Source organism: Neolamprologus multifasciatus, chromosome 20 (assembly GCF_963576455.1).
Source record: "Neolamprologus multifasciatus chromosome 20, fNeoMul1.2, whole genome shotgun sequence".
Classification (NCBI taxonomy): domain Eukaryota; kingdom Metazoa; phylum Chordata; class Actinopteri; order Cichliformes; family Cichlidae; genus Neolamprologus; species Neolamprologus multifasciatus.
Window position 1 is genome coordinate 19,420,008 of NC_140458.1, and position 24,032 is coordinate 19,444,039.

At 40.1% G+C, this 24,032-nt stretch overlaps 2 protein-coding genes across 3 annotated transcripts in view; both read right to left on the reverse strand.

Moving 5' to 3' along the window:
- Nucleotides 1-1,837: 1,837 nt before the first annotated feature.
- Nucleotides 1,838-7,053, reverse strand: LOC146494826 (alpha-1,3-mannosyl-glycoprotein 4-beta-N-acetylglucosaminyltransferase C-like). 2 transcript variants are annotated; one of them, XM_085144667.1, is made up of 5 exons: nucleotides 6,864-7,053; nucleotides 4,746-4,844; nucleotides 4,364-4,514; nucleotides 3,161-3,415; nucleotides 1,838-3,058 (listed from the first exon to the last, which is right to left on the reverse strand). In XM_085144667.1, exons 1-5 carry the CDS (start codon nucleotides 6,942-6,944, stop codon nucleotides 2,163-2,165), a joined length of 1,482 nt encoding a protein of 493 aa, XP_085000793.1. In that variant the 5' UTR covers nucleotides 6,945-7,053; the 3' UTR covers nucleotides 1,838-2,162. The 2 variants fall into 2 exon arrangements, with proteins under 2 accessions (XP_085000793.1, XP_085000794.1); XM_085144668.1 differs by having other exon boundaries at nucleotides 6,752-7,035.
- Nucleotides 7,054-7,143: 90 nt separating this feature from the next.
- Nucleotides 7,144-24,032, reverse strand: part of ap4b1 (adaptor related protein complex 4 subunit beta 1) — a 32,018-nt gene continuing 15,129 nt past the window's right edge. The window contains 13 exon segments of the mRNA XM_085144676.1: nucleotides 7,144-8,125; nucleotides 9,333-9,485; nucleotides 16,043-16,304; nucleotides 16,307-16,359; nucleotides 16,491-16,554; nucleotides 16,556-16,594; nucleotides 16,596-16,670; nucleotides 16,672-16,704; nucleotides 19,212-19,315; nucleotides 19,449-19,509; nucleotides 19,512-19,534; nucleotides 20,278-20,389; nucleotides 22,035-22,133. Coding sequence (XP_085000802.1) covers nucleotides 7,626-8,125; nucleotides 9,333-9,485; nucleotides 16,043-16,304; nucleotides 16,307-16,359; nucleotides 16,491-16,554; nucleotides 16,556-16,594; nucleotides 16,596-16,670; nucleotides 16,672-16,704; nucleotides 19,212-19,315; nucleotides 19,449-19,509; nucleotides 19,512-19,534; nucleotides 20,278-20,389; nucleotides 22,035-22,133 — 1,578 coding nt within the window. The 3' untranslated portion in view covers nucleotides 7,144-7,625.

Sequence of the window (24,032 nt, forward strand, 5' to 3'; positions counted from 1 at the left end):
TTTTGTCAAGTTTGCCAATCAAGAATCTCTTATTGTTCCGTCAGCTGACCAGTGTAATGAGTTCCAGCATTACTGAATGATGGAGAAGAATAAAATGCATTGTTCTCTCACACACGCTGTTGGTTAGTGATAAGTTCAGCAGCATTTTGCAGCTTTAGTCTGTCACATTTGTAAAGCTTTGTATACACTGGGTTCTGTTTTATAAAGCTAAACATTGGGAAATTGTAAGCAGCCCATTTTCGTCTCCCACTATATCAAACCATGAACGGATGAAGTCAGAGTTTTTGGCAAATACTGTGGTGTTTATCCTCTTTCTTTGTTAATCCAGACTGTATTAATTTGGAATCTGTGGGTGCTCCCAGAAGACGGGGTATGTGTTAATTTATTACATGAAATGGATTGATTGGATACTTCATAATTCAATCCAGAAGCAGGGCATGTGACCATGAAAGGAAAATTGGCAGTGCCAAAAAAAAAAAAAAAAAAAAAAAAAAAAAAAAAAAAGGCAAGAGGGGCATTCTCACAGAATATTTTTAATCTACTTTTTACACTATAAACCTTAATTACTGCCCTACAAAGAAGTAGATGCATATATTTAGTTTTTAGCCAAATTAAAGTGAAATTAATCTCACTGATTATTATCTGTTATATATTCTAAAAGTGGAACAGATTGTCCTAATTAGCTGAATGAATGCAGGTTCAGTGGAAAGACATACCTTTGTGACTTCAGTGCATATCTTTGTTGGGCTGTGTTAAAAACATGCTGTTCAAACAGGTGGCTAATGGATGGACACTTTCTCTCAGAGAGAAAGAGCTACTTTGTCTGCTCTGTTATTCACAACAGGTTGCCACAGTGGCTAACTCTGCATGCAGAAAAGGTAAATGGACTAGTTCTTATGTTTATCTACTCGAGCACTTTATACAAGATGTCTCATTCACCCATTTATACATCAGTATTCAAGCGCTTTCTATGTAACATTCACACACACTCACAATCAGATGAATACATCAGGATTCAGTATCTTACCCAAGGATACTTTGGCATGCTTTTATCAGCCCAGTTTAATGCAAAAGAGTGTAAACTGGTCTGAAGCAAGTTAGATGTGCAATAAAAATTTAATCTAGTCAAGGGATCCATCCATCCTCTTAACTGTTTATCAGATTTAGATTTGGGCATGGGAGCCTGAAGCCAAGAGTCACCTGAGCTGGTTACCAGTCCATCACAAGCCCAACAGAAAATGGTCGATGACTCATGCTCACATTCACACCTGCAGAAAATTTACAACCAAAGTTACCTAACGTGCATGTCTTTGGACTGTAGGAGGAAGCTACGGTGCCCAAAGAGAACCTACACAGACACAAGGAGAACATGTACACTCCAAATAAAACTTTCAGTTGGCACATTTGAACCCAGACTTTTTAATCCTGTGAGCCAAACAGAAAGAACCCAGTGTTACTGCTTTTATGATATTGAAAACTCAACATACCTTGTTAACCCATTACCCTTTATAGTGCACCCCCGGAATTAAATAAAAAACATATGTACTTATTGGAAAAAGGAGCTGAGGTATTTAAGAAAGCAAAAATTCCTATTAAAAAAAAAGAAAAGAAAGAAAGACAGAAAGATCAGACTGCAAATGGGACCCGGCGTCTTTTATCTCCTCTGTGTAGTTGTTGTAACATGTGACAGACGTACACTATTTATAGATCTGGCCTGAGGTTTGAATCAGGCTGCTGGTGCGAAAGGCCATACCAGGCCTGATACTGGTGAGGGGAGACAAACAATTGACTGTAGGTTTCAACCTACAATCAATAGGTTTCATAATAAGCACATGGGTTTTCTCTCGTCTTCATTTTAAAACAATGAGTTAATGATGAGTGCAGTTTCACACACAATGCAATTACCCAAATGCATTAACAATACATACATACATACAACACATGGAGTTGGTTGTCTGCTTATAGCTCTTTGATTCTGTGAAGAGACAACATGTCATCACAAAGTTTGGTCAAACTTGCTTCAAAGTGACAATTTGCTTAGAGCACTTAGTTGATGTTTGATAAATAAAACATTTTAACAAGGCACACAAGTCCCAAGTTCAGTTTGTCAGATTTTGATCAAAATTGTTTTTAAATCAGCCAGGAAGAACTAACATCTACGTCTATTGATGAGGTACAGTCAGCTTTGTGGTGATTCTGATTTTCGTAATGATCAACCAGTCCTTCTGAGTAGCTGTGACCTTTATCTTCAGACACGAAGAGGCTGAGCTGTACTTTTTATCCATCTCCTGCATTTTAAACTTTCCATTCTCAAATGCTCCCACTGACTCAAATTCTGTACAACTCTTCTCTTTGTCTGTGGCCACCACATTGTGACCCATCTCCACCTCACCTGACTCCAGAATGTCTTTGCCTCCTGACCCTGTTTCTACAAATATCCCTGTCACCACAGTAGGTTCAGTAAACACTACAGTCAGGTAATTTCCTTTTTCTGGGGTGCGGCCCCAGAAGAATCCTTCGCCAGCATCCCAGGCCAGCTTGGGGAAGTGCTTCTGATAGGTGGACATGTCAGAGTAAACTTCAGCTGATGGATTGGTATAGACATCCTCCTCAAAATCCTTGTCTTTCAGCTTATTGTATGTGCCTTGAAATGAGGAGAAAGTTCCCATATGTTGAAACAGCGATGGTTTTGAAAAGGATGGTCTCCTTTGAGTCATCACCTCTCGGAAGTGAGTCATCAGCCAGTCACAGGGCATTTCCTGGTAAAAGATGAAGAGGAAGCGAGCCAGAAGAGGAAGATGGGCTGATTTGTAGAGTTTACCAATATAGCCGAGGGCAGAGAATTCCAACGTGCCCAGGTGAACTTCTTTCCGTTCTTGCTCCTCAACTCGCTTTTTAATGGTTGTGAGGAAGTTTTTTGCAGAGAACACATCATCCTCTAGCTGGAGGTAATACCGTCCAAGACCTGCACAGTAGTGGATCAGGAAGGAATAATCCAGGTTCTGCTTGGAGCGGAACGTTACCCTCTCTGGAGCATCGTTGAAATTCCTCTTCAGACCTACAGAGAACCAGACAGATTTGTATCACAGGAAAAAAAACAAACATTCAAACTGTATGTGAATGAATATGTACACTAGGGGTGATTGCATGTGAGCTGCACCTGTAATCGGAGGGTACCAGTCCTGGGGAACATGGATGACCAAAAGGTGGCCTTGTTCCAACTCAGAGGCAAAAGCCGATTTGATCTCCTTCACAGTGTCGACTCTCCAGCTGACGTCAAAATCTGCTAGCAGCACTACCACCACCCATGGAGGAATGCTCCTCAGGAGACGACTGGAGAAGATGGATTTCAATGTGGGGACCAGATAGCTGCCTTTCTTCCTCTTTACTGAGGATAATCCAACAGATAAATACTCTGAAAGCCGAAAGAAAAAGGAAAAAAAAGTGAAGGGTTTTATGCCATTTCAAATCTAAAGCTGAGGCTAAAAAAATATTTCTGATAACAATTATTAAATATTGTGGCATGAAATTCAGCATGCAACACCTTCAGACTGTGAGTGAATAAAAGTAAAACAAAAAAAAGGAGAATTATTCATTGAAATAAAAGCAATAAATGCGTGACATAATACCAAAATAATATGTGAAGGTTCTCAATCATCCAGGTCATCGTAGTCAAAGGAGCTTGCAAAGAAAAGCGTCTGGATTTCTTTGAGTTGCTTGAAGGACATTTCACCTCTCATCCGAGAAGCTTCTTCAGTTCTAAGGTCAAATGGTGGAGAGGTCCCAGATATAAACCTAGTGGGAGTATCCCCCCACAGAGGGACAAAGGACCCCTGATGATCCTCTAATCGCCTGAGCCAAGGTGTGAAACTGGGTGTGGGTCCCAATCAGCCAGGGTTTCAGGTGAGCTCATTGTGAAACCTGGCCCCACCTTATCAAGGCGTCTGGGGAGGGAACTCAAAACTGGATTATAGATGGCAGACAGTTGGTGTCGTAAACCACCGCCTCTGTTCAAAGATCTTTGAACAGAGACGTTTATATCTGGGACTCTCCACCATTTGAGCTTAGAACTGAAGAAGCTTCTCGGATGAGAGGTGAAATGTCTTCAAGCAACTTAAAGAAGTCCAGACGCTTTTCTTTGCAAGCTCCTTTGAATACATAATAAGGCACCTCTGCTCATACAAATAGGAATATGCAAGTGACAGTGAAAAAACGCATTCCATAGTTTCCATAAAGTTAGGGACAACACCGAAAGTGCTGTCATTATTTCTATACGTGACTTTTTGCAATTTCTTTTTTTTTACAGTTTGAAAAGGCAGCAGAAGCCTTATTATAATAATGAGAACAAAGTGTGGAGACTCACTCTGTTGAGTAGGCAGCACTCCAGCAAGCAGCTGATAGGACACATTGAAACTCAGATAATCTGCCTGATCAATCCAGGACTCCAAACTAACCGGCCTGTCTGCTTGCCATGTTAACTCATTAAGAACTATTTCAGGTGACCTTGCAAAGACCTGCAAAACAACAACAACAAAAACAAACTGAAAAGACAAAAACATGATTATTGTCTGATTAGAATATACACGTTGATGAGTGAGACAATGCACTACCTTTGTTACTTTGCAAAGCAAGATGAGAGCAAGTGCAGTTACAGGGATGGTGACTTATACAAGTCTACCTCCAAGTAAGTAAGGTGTACAGTTTGAAAAATAACTCAAATATTCTATGTGTAGGTGTGTTCTTACAGCCAGGAGGAAGTCCGAATGGTTAATGAAGTATAATCCCCCAATGACAAGCAGCACTGCCACAACAATATTCTTCTTCTTCGAATGAATCCGCATTTCCTATCACAAACACATACGTGATATTCCATCCATTATACTGGTGTGTGATGCAGTACAACTGTAAATAATTCAGCCAATAGTTAATGATTCAGAAGGCTTGGACAGAGGTTACACGGAACTGAGTGTGTTGTTGTAACTTAGAGTCTCATATATACACTTTGTATGTATCAGATACAGTTTACTGAACACTGTTGCTCTGCTGTAAATAACCCTATGCCTTAAGCTGCAAAAGCCCTTTAACATATTCTATAGAGATGCACATTGAGAACCACTTACAGTTCAGGACAAGAAACAAAATTGTCCCATTCAGTACATTTCTCATTTCATCTCATCTTTTACCAGTGCTGGAACTTGGTGAAAGTTTTCTGTGGGGGGTATGTGAAACAGTGATGACACAGAGTGCTGACTGACCCTGACAAATTTTCTTTCTAATGTTAATGTTTTTTAAGATATTAATTGTCAGTGGTCTAGTTCTACTTGATCACAGTAAAAACACAGTTCAGTTTGGCTACAGGTATTTAGTACTAGAATGTGGCACAAAAGGATGAACACCACTCCTCCAGCAGATAAGTGTTGATTTGGCATTTTGGTGATGGTGAAGGAAACAGCTGTTAAACACTGTAAGAAAACCCATTTGGGTTGAGATCCGGTGACTGAAGGCCACAGCATAAAGCCCTTTATTTTTTCAGTCAACCCACTCAGTGAAATGTGACTATAACTAATTGTTTTAGCTACAGACAATTTATTTGTAGTGATGTATTTAAATGCAAAAACCCCATTTCAAACACAAGCCCGCTGAGCAATCTGTTAAAGTTTGAGACAAACTCATGTGGCATGCTCAGCCTTTGTGGTACTGTATCCTAACTACCCAAATCTACTCGAGCAGAAAAATCTGCAGCAACTGTTTATTATTTATTCAGCTTCCCCCCTTTAATTTGTCCCTTGTCTGAATATTTCCTACAGCCATTACAGTGCAGTCTCCCTCAGACGGAGTTTCTGCCAGTGTCGACTGTTACTGTAACCTTTTTTCTTCTTGTTTGGTTACATTGTTTCCGAGTTCTAAACGGAGGAAAGGGCAGAGAGGTTACAGGGAAGCAGCAAGTAAACACTGTAGATGATAAGCCTGAGGTTTATAGCCAGGCTGCCCTAGTCTTGTTTTTTTTAAACGCACTGAGAAGTAAGGACAAGTAAGGAGATATGAAAAGCGTTGTGTAGTCTCATGTCAGACTAATCCTTAGAGCCAGGCTAGAGGACAAGCTTTACTTAGATTTTTAAAATGCCTTTGTTTTGTCAACGAGTACAGGGTCACTTCATAGAAGATACCAATTATAGCCGAGGCCACCTCATCTATAATTAGTACGCGGTCTTCTCTTTGATTTTTGCAATGTAACGCTCGCTGAAACAAACGCTTCCCGAACAGAACGACGAAACCGCAGTTACCCAAACAATGACACAGTATAGAGAGCTGTCCGTGTGTTTTAACTTAAACAGCTCTAATAATTTGAAGGTAACGCAAGAAAACTAGCCAGTCTTATGGGACGTTTTCAGATAGTGTCTACAAACAAGTGACTTCCGTAGAAGATATTTCAAGTTAAGAAATCCGGAAGATTTTTTTCTTGCTACCGTCTCTGCGCGATCAGGCTTTAAAAAAGCCATATCAATAGGGTTTAGCAATTATTTCCAACCGTCGCTCATAACACAAACACAGCCGAAAAGTCTTGTGCCATGTATGAACCCACAGCTACGTAAATGAGAAGAGTCCAAATAAAGAGTTAGCAGAAGGTACAGTACATGAGCTAAACCAGGCATCCATCCATCCAGTCACTGAAAACAAAAAGCAGCTGCTGTGAGTCGGAACATAAACGATAAAGCTAATAAACTTGTGCCTGACCGGTATCTCCACTCACCTCCCTCCGCCGGTTGTCCTCGGCTCGATAGATAACAGTCAGTGAACGAGTTGCAGTCACGGCGTGGTAATACTTACAGTACAACGCACCGAAAGTCAGAAAAGGCACTCACGGAAATGAAAAATAATTCACCCCTTGGAACCCATGCATATAAACCAGTACTGCCGCATCCTGCACGTGTATTTCCATCCATAGTCCCCGACGCTCAACAGGCGACCTCAAGTAGCAGAGGCTGTACGCCAGCCAGGTGTGGCGTCACGGTCGGACAACAGCCAACCGCTTACGTACAAAGGCGGCCACATTCTTTGGAACTACACCAGGAAATTAAAGCAAACGCCCCGAACTATTGTTAACACAAAAGCAAGACAGATATAAAATAAAGGAAACCTGTGTAAGTTCTTGGTCATTTTTAAATTATTTTCTATTTCTCTTGCATTTTCTCATCAGTCAACTAACATTTTAAAAATCATATCAAACACAATCTAGCATCAAATAAACTACAATAATAAAGCAGCACACCGTGGGTAGGTAAGATAACATCATCACTGTGTGTGTTTGTAGGTAAACAGTATTTATCAGCTGCTTTTGGTGCATTGGGACTGATCCACAATAGTGGCCATAAGGCCAAACATAGCCTGAACTGGGCTTTAAAAAAATCCTCTGAGTTTACCATACAACTTTTTGGTAGTTTTCTCTTAAAAAGGGGGTAGTAACTGTCCGTTGCTTGTACTTTCCTGTTTTATTAGAATAACAATGCTTCATAAAGTTGGACCAGTTTTGAATGGGTTTACTCCTTCAACATGCTGTTAGGCCCAGGCGGTGTGACAAATAAATGAATTTGGAAAGATGTAGATCAAAGGGGAAAAGTCTATTTTTAATCTTTCTTTGAGGACAGTGTGTTCAGTACAGTGATAAGGATTGTGAGAAACTGTCTCAGAGCATCATTATCTTTTGGTTGCTGATTGAGAATCACTTTTATTCCCTCCTCCTCTTCCTGTCCGTCTTCGCTCACCCTCAGCCTGTCAGCTGTTGCATCCATTTCCTTTCTCACCAGTTGGTCTTCTTTACCCTCTGCTCCAGCTTCACTGTCAGCTGTGCCTTTTTTTACTCCTGCTTTCTGATTGGCTTCTCCAGTACATAGCAGCTCCCCCAGTATGAGCGTAGTGTTGGGTGCGTCCATGGAGTGGGAGCGCTGGGTGTGTGTGTACAGGTAGACCCTCCAGGGCAGCATATGCTGTGGCGTGAACGCCAGCGTCTGGATATTGACCAGCTGCATGGCAGCTTGGAGGCTTTGGGGAGAACAGTGAAGTACTGCTGGACACCAGACACATTCTTCTATCCACGCACAGTCAACCTCCTCTATTTTCTCAGCACCTTGTCACAACAAAACAAGAAGTCACAATGATAGCTTTTAAATGTGGAGAAACACTGTAAAAACTGTGGGTAAAAGACCTGCATCATCATCTCATCTAAATGTCAAATGTTCATGAAACAAGAGAAATCATAAATTTTAAAATTATTTTATTTTCTAAATCTATGTGCTGGAGACCTTATTACTCACTCAGAGTCAAGAAAGAAAAAAAAAGAAGCTGTCTGACTCTGACATTTAAAGCCATCTGAAGCCGGAGGTTTTCTCTCACACACAATACTTGTGGTGAGGTCACTGCAGATGATCACCATATGATAAAAAGGTAAATGGATAATAATAAATGATAACCATTATTATTAAAGTTCATCATTGCTCATGCTGTAATGTACAAACAGTATTTAACTATAATTTTCAATAATGGTTTAAATATCCTGGCTATTTTCTCAAGAAACTAATTGTCATCTAAATGTACAGAAAACGAACAAACCACATTCATATTTGAAAGCTGTATCAATAAATTCATTCTTCTTACATGAGTAAAACAAGCATTTTCCATCATGAATCTATGCACTCATTATTCACACCTTTTTTTGCAGTTTTTATCCACTTTAAAGTTAATTGTGTTGTGTTTTGTTGTGTTTAGTGCTGACGTGGGACAGTTTTCCAATTTCATTGTACCATCATGCTAAGTATGACTGTGCAATGACAATAAAGAGTTATGATCTTTCATGTTATTCGATAACCCATACTGATGAACCAGAACGTTTTTGTTCGGTATAATTAGGTACAGTTAGGTATAATTAAGTGCTTTTACAGCCAAAAGTTTCAGTTTTGTTATCTTATTTCCCTTTTAACTGAGGGCAGTGTTCTCATGGGAATATCTTAACTATCTGAGCTACAATACATCCTGACACATTCTAACATGCAGTGTAGGTTTCAGACCTTTATATATACACAGTTCTGAGCCTTTCAAACATCAATTTGCCACAGCTTGACACTAATCAAATCTAAAGTATATCGGATTTGTAATTGAGTATATACACATTACTTTGGCGGAATTGGTATATTCCACTGATGGAGATTTCACACTCTTGTTAAAGATTTTTAGGAGGCCTACATGCTCCTTTTAACCACATTTGCTATCAAATAAAGGGGAAGCTTTAGCTATGAATCTCTGACTTTAGTTTTCAATATAACCTTCCATTTCATTACCGCGTTCAGTATGCAAAGCCTGTCGCTGCAGCCACAGGTGCTCAAAGTCCTCTGGGCTGACAGCTGGGGAGAGGGACAAACTGAGAGGGGCTGCGATGCTGGAAGCCAGGACATTAGTGGAGGAGTCTGAACACCGCATGGCATTGTCTGATCCTAGAGAGGACATACAGAGACAAAGTGAGAGGAAGAAGGGGAGGATGAGGTTAAAAAACAACCAAACAAAAAACAACAGGGCTTTCTGAGAGAAAGGAGTGGGAAGGTTTTAAGTATTATAGTAACACAACATTCTCAGACTCTCTCACACACACACACACACACACACACACACACACACAACCCCTAAACCTACTAACTGATTGCAGTTCTTGCTGCCAAGGGTACCACAATAAAGCATTTGCAATAATTGGCAATCACTCATTCACATCACTGTGGGGGAATTTTGGCCACTCCGTTTTGTAGGATTGTTTTAATTCCACCACCCTGCAGGGTTTTCCAGCATGAACAGCATGTTTAAGGTTATGCCAAAGCATCTCAATAGGATTAAAATCTAGACTTTGACTAGGTCTCTCCAAATCCTTCATTGTTTGTGTTTTTTTGTAGGGGCTTTTAGAGCCATTCAGAGGTGCTCAAGTGCACTTGGGTTATGCAGGTTTTGGGATAAGTGGGTTACGTGCATATACGAATTTCTGGACTTTTGGCTTGCTTCCTGGACCACTTCAGGGCTTCATGGTTCCATCAGTTATAACTTCATTAAAAAAAACAAAACAAAAGGTATAACACGTCATCCAAGTCTCATTAGCCCACAGAATATTTTCCCCAAAGCTAAAAAAATAAATAAATGGTTTTTTTTTAAAAAAGCAGCTCATCATACAACAATGACGACAGGTGAGGGTTTTCTCTGTATGCGTTGTATTATTGTAGGGTGTAGCTAAGCCTTACTGATCTTGGCTGAAGACCCCGTGCTGTAAGTGTAAAAGGGTCAAGGCGATGAGGGAAAGTAACAAAAAGTGTCCGGGTCGGAAAAAGGAGACAAGGAGGCAAAAGAGACGGACAAGCCGCTATCACCATTTAAGGAAACAAACAAAACTCAAGCATAAAAAAAAAAAAGAAAAAAAAAAAAAAAAAAGAGCAGCTCCCTAGCTGCAACCGAGCAGCTCCCTAGCTGCAACCACACAAATGGCACTCCGGCCCAGAGCTCACCTTTATCTGGGCTTAAATACTTTTAATTACTGATGTGAGTCAGCTGTGTAAAAGAGAAAGGTGGCACCTCAGGCAAAAGAGATTGTAGGACACGCCCACACAGGCACCTTCAAGAGGAGGCCCTGCTTGGGCCGTAACAGTTGCTTATGAGTATTATCTGATTGATGGAACATTCTGTCTAATATTGTGGGGTCTTTACCTAATATTGTTGTGAACTGGTGCAAAAGGAACAAAATGGAATTGAAACATGAATCTGAAGTGTCACAGCAAAGTTTTACACTAAATATGTGGGAAAGAGGTGCAACCTACAGCATGGAACACATCTCTAATACACTGCTCCAATTTTGTAATACCACTATAATTTTCAATTTTGGTTTAAGAACAAGACTTGAAATTGCTGCCGTTCCTTTCATGCAGGACACATAAATTTTCCATTAGGTGAGGACATTTCCTTCTAGCAGAAAAACTGCAAAAATATCAGCAACTGAACCCAAATGACAATGTGTTGTTAAATAACCTTGATAACCTCCTGCAGACAGATTAGTCATGTTGTGTTTTGTGAGGCAGTGCAAGCAGAGCGCATGGCAACACTGTGCTGCAATGCAGTGCTCCATTAGAAACGTGCATACACATAACTTTTTGGTGACAGTATAAAAACTGTGAAAGTTAAATATGAATGTTTAAAGTAAATTAAGTTAACAGATAAAGATGGTGTCATGGACTCTTTAATATTTAGTGCAGTTTTTAGGTTTTATTTGTTGTCCTTCCTACTTACAGACATGTTAGACTACCTACCCCACAACTAATAAGCATCATGACTTATGAGCATCTCCAAAGTGAGATCTGTGTGGCTTTACACTCATGTATAGCACTTACTGTTTAAATACTTCAAAGTGATCAGTTACCCCAGCATAGAAAGAGGATTTGTCATGGGAAATAATGTGTACTGTTTTGGTCAACAAATACAGGCAGAAATAGGTCCAGCTCTCAACTCAAGGGAAATGCTGCAGTGGGGCAATAAGATAGCTATGCATAAACAAACGCCCACAAAGCTCAATGAACTGATGCAACATGGTTAAGTAATATGAGAGACTAATACAAATAACACAGAAAATGATTATTATAAAGGTTATTACTGGTAAAAGGCAATTCCAGAAGCTAGTGAGTCTACTTAGTTTTTCACAAGACTTTATGCGACTGTACTAATTTGTCTAGTGGGCTTTGAGCCAGTGTGAGGTAGCATAATGTAAGCAGCATCAGCAGACTATTTAAGTTTCTATTTAATACTTTATTTCTGGCATCTCCATTCTACCATAAAACCAACCAACCAACCTGGTAGGCAAAAATTCCACTTGCTTTATACAGGACTTTACACACACCTGAACCTCGTTAGTCTCTACCACTGGAAAAAAATAGGTCAGACCAAACAATGCAATTCTAAACAAAGAACAGGAATATGATCATGCATGAAATTGACAAACTCATTTACTCAGCTAAATGGTCTGAGAAGTAAAACACTGCATACAATACAACTCAAAGGCTACTTTAAAGAAAATAAATAATACTATACAAAATAAAAAGCCCTTCATTTGGTTACACCCAGTGATGCAATCAATGACCTCATGTCCTCCTGTCATAAACAGGAAGTACTAGGGCGGCCCTTCCCACACACCTGGGCTGTATCCCAATTCAGGGTCTGCAGCCTTAAAGGCCGCATTTTAAGGCCAATTACGTCACAGCGACACGACAAAGGCTGTCCCAATTCAAAGGCTGCTCGAAATGCGGCCCTCAAATGCGTCCTTCATTTCACTGAATTTTAAGGATGTGGCAGTGTAGACTTCGTGGCCCAACATATCCCAGAATGCATAGCGCGGCGGTGGGTGTGGATAATTTTGTTGGGAAAAAAACGGCGGAAGAGGGGCGCCCGAAGAGTAAACTTTTAAAAGTAAGTACTGAATATTATGTTACTTATTTATGTGCGAATGTTTAATAACGAAGAACATTAAAATATTACTGTTGGCCACATGTCGGCAAAGTTATGTGACATTAGCGATGTTTGTAGTAACTTGGTTTTAAAGCCTTTACTTTAAAATATACGCCGTTCAATAGTTGATGTTAATCTTACAGAGAATGTGATGATTTTATGGATATTTAAAGTAAGCACTGAGACAAATTTAGTAATGCCAACATATTAAAAGAACAATATTTGTCTCTCATATATATAAAACAGTTATATATACAGTGTCAAAGAAACCTGTCTTTGAGTGAAGATTTAAGGTGACAGGAAATATAAATAATATAAATAAATGCAGCTTGAATCTTTACTGAAGCTCAGTATTGAACAGAGTTTCATTCACTGCTGTAATAACTAATAATGATTGAAATTATAACTTTATATTGGCCATATTATATTTACATTACCAAGTGAGATGAACTTTAGTCTCATGAACAACATTAGCTAATTGTGATTTACTAGCTAATCTTAAATGACTGTTCAGTACACAAGTGAAGCCCAATAATCATGATGTCACAGTCCCGTGGTCTCAGGCCTCAGATACTTATCAAATCAAAGCTCGAGGTAGAAACAAACAAACAAATGACACAAAAAGATTTTGTCCTTCATTTCTGTCAAACAATGCTGTATGAACGTTTCCAGCTGTTAGTGTCATGGTTGCTAAGGCACACTGGGCAGCGCGACTAGTGCTAGACCGTCCCATTTCACAGCCTCTCACTTCCGGCCTTAGCGGTCTTGAGTACACGACGGCCCTTGTGGACTGTTAAGACTGCGTACTTTAAGGCTGCAGACCCTGAATTAGGATACAGCCCTGGTTTAGATATAAAGGACCTGAATATAATGGAACAAAGTGTGTAAGTATAACCAAAGTAACATAAAGAACATAATTTAGCTGACATTTGCCTAGTGAACAGAAGAAAAATTCCAAATGACCTGATGGTTAGTAGTATTTGCTTTAAAAACAAAAACATATGGATTGATATAAGGAATGTAAACTACTGCTACCAACAAAACCAAACCCGGGAGTAGTGTGTTAAGCAAAGTTAACACCCGCAATGTCTAAAATAAAGCATTATGGTTGACTGTATAATAACAGGAAATAAATTAATCCATATGGTTAAGGGACAAGTTGGTAAATGAGTTCATGCCTAGTCACTTTGTCCAGCCAGTGATGCTATTTCATTATTTATTATTGAGACATTAAGTCACAGTTACTAGATAAAGCCTCTCTCTATTTTTTTTTTTTAAACCTTTAGTACATCACATACATCTTTTAATGTATACCCTGCCACTCTTCAATATAAATCCAACACTGCTGCTGGTGTCGTAAAATTCTTTTTATGATGCTTTTGTCATTGAGATTGTTGTGGACTTTGCTTTGAAAAGCACACTTCATTCAGGAAAAAAATAAATGAAATAACATTTTAAAAAAAAAAAAAGAAGAAAAATATAAAGACAGGAGATGCCAACACTATACAGTTAGCCATAAAGTGAAGTAGGCTAAAGCCAACAAACACCCAAGAATTTCACCTCAAAGTTAGCCTGCACAGCAAAATTTACCAAACAATAGCAACGCGTGTGTGTGTGGTGCATCTAGATATAAAACTAAGTTAAACCCTCTGAATGAAAGAGCTTAATGATCATACAGAGTCACTAACCTTACTCATGCAATAAGTAAAGCATATACTCCCACCCCAGTGACTATGGCTATGAGCTCGACTTTCCTGTGATCAAAATGTGAACTTAGACGGATATATGTGTGCTTTGATTGTGGTTGATTGGGCTCACACAAGCTTTGTCGTGGTCTTTGAATGTTTCCCTTGTTAGTGAGAGAATATTCTTCTATTGGGTTTAGTGCACCTCTTCCCCACTATGACATACATAGATGGCTTCAAACTGTTCCTCACCTCTGCCCTCACATTTTTACATATTAAATGCCGTGGAACAGCATAAGGAGGAAACGTCCTAAACTTTGACAGTAAAACATTTAAACCCACATAAATCACACTAAGCACAGGCGTGGAAAATCCTGTCAAGATTTGTTTAGAGAGAAAATTTTAATTAGAACAATTTAAAAGAAAGTAGAGTGAAGAATCGTAAATGGAAAGTTGTGTGGTTGAGAATCTGCAGGTGGCCATACAGAATCCAAGGCTTCTGTAAAAGTAAGATTTATTTTCCAGCAGTGGGGAGAAGAATGTTTTAGCCACAACATGTAAAAACACTGCCCCACAGTAAAACAAACATATGGGAGTTTGAAAGACATCATCCAGAACAACATTCCTGACAAGCCAGAAACCAACCAACCTTCAAGAACTACACCATCACTCATATGGACAAAGTATTAGCCCCCGACTCATTTCAAACATTTAATTAGGCAGAAACTCATCCTGTTGCTAAAAAGTGTCACAGGCGACTAATTTAAAAGTATAGAATATCCGAACAGTGTATGCTCTGCTTTATTGGCTTTCCTCCAACATCAACTTCAGGTAGTGGGCATGCTGAAAGGTTGATACGACTCCTTTTACCCTCAAAAGGGAGTTCTTGTTGCTCCGCAAAGATAACACAAGCAAACAATTCACATCTACTTTGTTTTTGTAACCCCACCCTGCAGAGTCCAGACACTAGCAGTGTGCTTCTGTGAATGGAATACCTGTCAGCTGGATAGGAACAAATCTTTATACCGATTTAAAATATCCACAGTCCTGGTGGATGAATCTTAAGGACCTAATGATGGTAATTCTTCAGGACTAAAATGTTAAGTTTTACAGAGCTTAGCCTTGTTTATTTGAGGGTTGTCCCAAATGTCCAACAGTGACAAGATGATTTGGAAATATCTGCTAGGAAGCAAGTCAGGTTTGCTACAACGATTTATGTTGTGTACACGGAAGCCTTTGCATCTTCTACAAACCCTCACTGCTTCCCTGAGTGAAGTAATCGTGTCCTTTTACTATGTAGATCTAGAAGCAGGCACACAGCCACACAAACACCAACAAACAGAACTGAATTTAAAAATGTAGACGATCCATTAAGTGTAAAAGAAAGAAAATGTAAGACAATTAAAACATTTCAGATCATTATTATGCCTCAGAAAAAGTTCATAAAAGAAACCCAACTTCCATTATAAGTCGTTAGCATTTTTAAATCCTATTTTCTATGCAAGAGGTGACACCGGAAACTCAAACTGAAGGAATATTTGACAGAACGAATTTGTATAAGCAAATTCTTTTGGTTTAAATATATGCTGGTCTCTGTCAGCGAGTCTTCCTGATGGTGAATTAGCATGAACCATTAAAAGGAAGTAATTTTAATAGTTTGTTTTTAAGACCTCCATTGGATTTTTATTTTAGAACGAGGCATTTTGTTAAATGTGAAAAACAATTTGTGCTGTGCACAAAGCACAGCCAAGGCTTGCCACTGACTATTTAGTCAGTGGCAAGCCTTCAAAATTCAGCCAATCAGATTTTCAATAGCAGAAGGTTTCAGTGTCATGACTCACCTGAATGAACCTCCTCAATGTGACTACAGCTCAGTGTGGGCTGAGAGGTCGGCATTTTGGCTTGGTGCTATAGGTCACGTGTTCGGGGCCTTCCCCTGCTGTTTGACTTGGCCCTCTACTGGCACCCTGGCTCAGAGCTCAACGTGTTAAAGCAGCGTGCCCACTGGCTGACAGGCTTGGCGGGAACGCCAATCAGATACACCCAGAGACGGATTCTGACCATCCGACCTTTAAGGACCTCGCGTGTCTTTTCTAGTCCCACAATGAAAGCAGGCGATAGTAGAGAAGAGCCTGATCACGCACGCACATGTCTGTCCCTCTCATTCTGGAAAACACAAGGGCATCAAAATTATCTATTTTATTATGAGATCATATAACATAGATCATTTTTGATGTCTGTATACACATGTCTGTATAAACATATGTGCACACACATAAACCACAAAACCTATGCAGTAGTGCAGCAGTCTTCCCAGCATGTCTTGTGTCTCAGCAGGCCGACACAGGAAAAGTCCTCATGGTGGCTGTCAGCAGCTCCATCTTGATTCCCAGCAGAAGCCTCGCTTCTCACTCTGCTCGATGAGCACTTCCAAAGTGTAGGTGCACTGGAAATCTTCGCTCCCCATACACACCCAGAGCAACCAGAGCAAAGCCTGCCTGCCCTAGTGAAGGAGGCAGTGGAATATTTAGATCTAAATCTAGTCAACAGAAGTGGGTTCACTGTCGTCCAATATACTTACCAAGAAATGCTATGGTAGTATAATTGACCCAGTGCCAAGCTTGTTTTTAATCTCTCAAAAGTCAGTTCTACTCCAAAGTACAGTTTTGAAATATATCTGCAATTTCTACTTCATGCATGTATTACACCCCCAACTCCAAACGAATGCGTACAAAGGGTCATTATAATGGGGGGAAACTAACAGAAAAAGTTATTGTACTGGGCTGCTGTAGAATAATGCCAAGTTTGCCATTATAAACTTGGCAGTTTATGCTAAGTCAACCTATGGCGACTATCTCACTTCATTTGCCACCCCTTGTATTTCAGCGGTCTAAAACAAAGTTTCAAAGGATTTTTTTCTATACATCAGTGTGACATAAGAGAGCAGCCGAAAGCGAGCGCAGTGAGAGCATATATTTTCAATCTGATTATCTCAGCTACCATGGTTCTGGCATTAAGCACATGGACAGTAATTGAAAGAAAAGCAGGTTTTCAGGGGAAGGAGAGGTAAAATTAGCTTGTGTTTCAAGACAAATGAACTTAGTGCCCTGCTAACAAGGATTAGTTTTAACTGTGAATCATATACAACTACCAGAGAAACCATAGGTTGCAGAATAACAATAGGATAAGTCATTAGGAGTATATCTACTTTATGGGGGAACTTATCATGAAAAGAAACCTGGCATTCAATTCAATACTTTGGAGGCATCACTGACCAGAAAATCACGTAATTTGTTCCCATTTCTTCACTTTAAACTATGCTCATAAATTGGTGTTAAAGATAAGATAGCTTGATTAGCATAAAATTATATGAAACAAAGAAGTTGTTGGCCTAAAAACTAGCTACGACAGATGAACAGTATCTGAATGTCAAGACATATGTAGAAGTGCAGCAGATCTGACCAGACATAGGACCTGAGAGATGCATCTGGGCTTTTGATTGATCCATTAATTGTTTGACGTCATTCAGAAAGTCCTTTATAAGGAAGTAAAGAGGAAGAAAGGCTGAAGAACAAACTGCACAATAACGAGACTGACAATCAGTGGCGAATAGGTCTTATGTGGTATGCTCCATAACCACGGGCTGTGGGCCGGCCTAAACGGGGGTACTGAAGCACGCGCATCAGTATAAAAGAACAAATAAAATGCACTTCTGAGCTGTTTGTTCTACTTATTTAACCATTACACTGTCCAAACCACAAGTCAGTACATGGGATCCAAAAGACCCAAATGCACAGGACTCCACAAACAAATACAAACTGTTGCACCAATTATTAGCACCAAACTTGCAGCAACAAATTGGGTATCAAACTGCCGTCAACTGAAAGTTTCACCTTATGCTCACCCTACCTTTCCTGCTAATCAAACAATATGTGAGGTGAACAGTGGGTGCAACACCATTGTTGCCTAATACGCACCCCATGAGTCACGCCCCACAACTGTGCACCAAAACACGTGCTTTCGCATTCTAAACCAACGCACTTGTGACCCCAAAAGGAAAAACTCACACACGGCAACAAGTTGAAATTGAAATATATGATTGAAATCATTTTCAAATGCGCAGAGAGATTAGGAGAGAGATACAACAGTGAGAGATCTACAGCTGTAAAGCACAATGGAGGTTTGTGACTACATTTGAGCCAATGATGTTGGAAATCTTGTCAGAACCGATGGACTTATGAAGACAGAACATTACCGTCAGATTTAGAGCCATCGTGTAATAGCATCTGATTGGCAACAGATTCATTTTTCGGCACGACAGTGATCCCAAACACAATGCCAGTGCAGCAAAAAACATACCTGAATAGAAAAACACGTCTGGGTCTCCCCAGAGCCCAGACCTTAACATTACTGAAGTAGAGAACAGCCAACATCAAAGAAGAGCTTTAAATGTTCTTAAAGAAGCCTGGAGAACTATTCCTGAAGACTCATGTTGAAGAATAAAGCTGATTACACGAAATATTGACTTTCAGGCTCCTTAGAATTGTACAAACCCCGTTTTTACCTTATTTACTATATTTCTGTGTTTGTTTGCACGTTTCAATAAAGCGCTGAAGCTAGTTCGCTGTTTTCTACCAAAATATGAAGGGACTAAGAGTGGCTCATGAACTTTGCACAGTGCTCTATACCCTATATAAGAGGAAACAGAAAATGAAATAAATTATTAATGGATGCTTGGAATTATGTTCACCAACTTGACCATAACTGAAATATATCGTTACAACAGACGGAAATAACCTTGCAAATTATGAAGTAAATTAAATTTCAGCATATAAAATAAAATACCATGATAATGCCCTGTATAGAATAAAAAAAGTTTCTGTTAAGTATATTTCTGATAATACTTTTGCCAATTTTTATTTTCAAAACAGGACATCTACAGCACATACTCATTTATGGCATGATATTGTTTTTTCTTGCACTCAGTATATAGGTATGGCAGGATCTAACCTGGATATCCTGCAGTGTTTCCTCGCAGCCTTCCAGTGCAAGGCACACAGTGTCGCTACACTGGGGACACACCCAGACCAGGTCACGCATTGTCTGCACCACCGCTGAGAAGGGCAGCAGGAGAGTAGAGAGACAAAAAGTGTGGTGAAAGAGTAAAAAAACCAGCTCTGACAGCATGAAGCTGTGTTGTGTGTATACTGTACTGTATGTGGGAGGTTGTGGAACTGATGTTTTTACCAGAAGTGATATGATCCTGTTTGAGTCCAAGCAGCCCAGTGAGGATTTGGTAGACATCTGTCAGCTGTAGCTGCGTCCAATACGACCTGCATACAATAAAGGCAAACACAGGGCGTTAGAGTGACTGATCAAACACATTGAGCATGTTCTACACAGAAAATGCAGCACGCTATGTATTCTTATCCTTAATAAAAGGATGTGTTGTTTTTTTGCTTATCATTATTTACTTATTGTCAGACAAATGGGTTAACATTTTGCATTTCAGGAAGGCTGAAAACAAATGAATGTAGAAACTTCCATTTGGAAAAGAGTGTGTCCTACTGGTGTGTAAGATTAACATTAACATCAGCAATTTAAATTTGAAATGAAAAGCAGTTACATTTAGAGAAAAAAATCCTTTAATTTGTAGTTCATAACACAATAGGGTCTGGGTAGATGGAACCACAGAGCTGGAATGGTCCTTGGTCCCAAACTTTGGTGCTTATAGCGAGATAAAATGTTTTCTATTCAATTGTTTCAATTTCAACATATACTTCACACACACAGGTTCGGGAACACAGCAAAAACATGAAGTACATGAATGAACATGAATAAATATAAACCAGCCTTCATTTAATACAGTATGAACAGAGTAAGACAAAACATTTGAATATCAGGATGTGTTACTAAATCCACATTATTTACAATCTAGTGCTCCTAATCACTACACCCTCATTAATACAGCAGTCTCTACCTGAAGAAAAAAAAAACTACAACAGTACACACAACAGAGCCTGAGTGTCAAATTACATAATACTGGCACACCAGCAGCATGTGTGAACATGTTTACCTATTGCTGAGATTGCAGCCTGGGCAGTGTCAGTGTTGACATCAGTGCAGTATCCTTTCAGCTCATCCAGTATCATTGCTACGTTCTCGTCATTCACCAGCTCTACCAGCACCTGCAACACACAGCAGCTGAAGCTATAGTACTGTCAAAGGATCGCCTCCAGCTGCTAACACTCGGTACTAACTGTGGACTTGTGAAAAGCTAAAAATCCAACTCTTGGGGCTTGCTCCAAGATTAAGCTAATCCTTTGGATATTAACATGTCCAAAGTTAGGAGTATGGCATGGACTGTCCTGTTAGGTTTTACCTCCATTAATGGGGTCACTATGAAGCTTCAAAATGCAGTCCCAAAAACTAAAGGCTAACATCAAAGTGGCTATGGCCATCTTTTATTTACTGTCTATGCCAAAGTATATACATGAAAGCAGTGTCATGGAGCATCCTGACCAAAAGGAGGAAATACAAACTTATCAAAGCACCTGAAAGATGTTTCCACATCTGTACAAAGAATTCATGCTAAGGGGGTTTCAGGTGCTTGTTAAACTTGGCAGCGTGGAACCAGTTGGGATCAAACTCCACCCCTCCAGCTATCTGTTACAAAAGGTTTAATTACTTTGTCGGGGTTGGAGTTAGCTCACAGTTTGGGTAAAATGGAGATGGACAGATTAAGCATTGTACCGTCGACCAAGGTGAGCATTGTATAACGGTACTGAGGAGGCAAATGACCCAGAAGGTAAACCTCTCAACCACGTCTACATTGAAAATCTCACCTATGAATATGAGCACTAATTAGTGATAAAAATGTTGAGTTGAATAGGAAACTTCAAATACAGTTGTTCCTCATTAGGTTTGTAGCTGCCTGAGGAACTGAGATAAGCAGAAAACTAGAGGGGAGCTTGTAGATGGGGGTGCTCTGAAAGAGTCCGTTGAGGCTTTTGAGCATCCTGGGTTGCCTTCAATTGGAGTTTTTTCAGGCTAACCAACTGGGATAAGATGCAGAACATGTAGAGACTCAGCATCTCACTTGTCAGGATCTCCCAGGAAGAGATGGTAAGTGGCTCTTATATAGCCAATTTATGTAACTTGCCTCATTCACACAAACACTGTTTGCTATCAAAAGTGCATTTTACCGATGGATGCATCAAAACTTGGGGTTTAGGATCTCACCCAGGGACGTTTGGGTAAGAGCTGGAGCTGCCAGGGATCAAACCTCCCATCTTTCTGATTAATAGATGCCCCACTTTACCTCCTGAGCTACAGCCACCCAGGATGGAAAATGATCCTGTGTAAAGGAAATTCTAACTACCCTGTTTAGAGCCAGCTGCAATCTGACTCTGTGCACAACAAATTGGATGGAATGAATGGATAATGGAAATAGTGGAGTGGAGTGAACGTCTGCCATCATGCTGCAAGATGAGTTGACCACTAAGTGAAACTGAGAGAATCTATTCAAAGCAGGACTTACTGAGGCAACCTCAGGGTTAACTTTCAGTGTTCTGCAGCATCTGTAATGTCTGGAGTCTGCATTTAATTTAATCTCATGTTTTCTAAGACATAAAGTTTCCTTTCCTTTGTAAAAAGCAAGAAGTTGGTCCACCAACACAAAAGTATGTTCTATGTTTATGGTTAGTTTTACAAAATAAGTATTAGGACTTTGGATTATTATAGCTAAAGTTTTCTTGTTTCAAAAAGCATATCATCATATAAACACAAAAACTGAAGATGAAAAATTCAAAGGATAAGCAAAACTGGCATCACCTGCATCTTCCTTTCTTTGATGTAGGCAGGCTCAGCATAGCCACAGAAGAAACGCTTGTAGTGCGGCCCCAGCAGGCCAGGGACAGAGCGCAGCAACAACTGCAAGCAGACAGACATATCTTTTTTTCTCAGCATGACATGTACACATGAATCCATCTGAACGTAAAAGTAATGAAAAAATGAATCAGATGCAGTGAATCTGAACTGTTGCTGCTCCCTCTGGGGACTAAAAAAGACACACGTCCACATGCCAATGATTCAGTAAGTGATTAAGCTTTTCCACAAAGACAGAGTTATCCAGTCAGATGTCATATTAATTTGTACAATTTCTTACACTTTAACTTAATACCGAAAGTTTAGTATTTTGGTCTAGACAACCCAAAATGTGATGTCCACATATGTGGACACCAGGTCCTAGGAGGTTTCCTCAAAGTAGCCACTACTTGCAATTTACCTAATAATTTTTAATAATTTTCCAAGCAGCTTCTGACTGCCTTCTGGAATAAGGAATAATATCTTACATTATTGAATTTAATTCTGTTATATTTATGCAGTGCCAATTTACAACATATTTGTACCAATGTGAATAGGGTCATTCTGGTCTCTGGTCTGATGACAAGTCTCTTTGTGATAAGGTGAACTTATTTGAATGTGTGGTTCCCACTATGGAGCTAGCAGGGTTTCTAGTGACAATGTTGAGGGAAACACTTTAACCAGCAGGGCACTGTTTGTTTTCCAGCATGACCAAAAGCCAGTGTTGGGGAGTAACGAATACATGTACCGCCATTACGTATTTAAAATACAAAATATGAGTAACTGTATTCCTTTACAGTTACCATTTTAAAAGGTGGTATTCAGAATACAGTTACTTTGTTGAAAATAATGGATTGCACGGCGGTATTTTCCTGTTTCATAAGGCTATGAACTCTATATTTTTGGTGTCCATGCCGGTGGAAACCCAAACAAAACATGCATTAAGAGGCTGTCATGTCTCTGTCTCAATCTCGCAGCCCATGTCACCTCTATTTGCGGCCCGCATAATGGCGTGAAGAAATATTTAAAAAAAATATTCACAAAAATGATTTAATAAGAAGGCAAGAGGTAGAGTGTTACAGGCATAGCCCTAAAGAATGTAGCCTCATGGGCAGTGTAGTCCGTGCTGCAGGGAGAATTGACTGTCATACCTGTTATGTGTCTGTGAGTGCCAGGGAGGGAGAAAAAGGAGAGTTGAAAAGTAAGAGATGTCACCGACCAGAAACGGGAGATGGAAGCATGCATGTATGTGTGTGTGTGTGTGTGTGTGTGTGTGTGTGTGTGTGTGTGTGTGTGTGTGTGTGTGTGTGTGTATATAACACCCAGCACGCCCCTGCGGGCAGTTTATCCTTCAAGCTCGGGTCCTCTACCAGAGGCCTGGGAGCTTGAGGGTCCTGCGCAGTATCTTAGCTGTTCCCAGGACTGCACTCTTCTGGACAGAGATCTCCGATGTTATTCCCGGGATCTGCTGGAGCCACTCGCCTAGCTTGGGAGTCACCGCACCTAGTGCTCCGATTACCACGGGGACCACCGATACCTTCACCCTCCCACATCCTCTCGAGCTCTTCTCTGAGCCCTTGGTATTTCTCCAGCTTCTCGTGTTCCTTTCTTCCTGATATTGCTGTCATTCGGAACCGCTACATCGATCACTACGGCCGTCTTCTTCTGTTTGTCTACTACCACTATGTCCGGTTGATTAGCCACCACCATTTTGTCCGTCTGTATCTGGAAGTCCCACAGGATCTTAGCTCGGTCATTCTCCACCACCCTTGGGGGCATATCCCATTTTGACCTCGGGACTTCCAGGTTATACTCGGCACAGATGTTCCTGTACACTATGCCGGCCACTTGGTTATGGCGTTCCATGTATGCCTTGCCTGCTAGCATCTTGCACCCTGCTGTTATGTGCTGGATTGTCTCTGGGGCATCTTTACACAGCCTGCACCTGGGGTCTTGCCTGGTGTG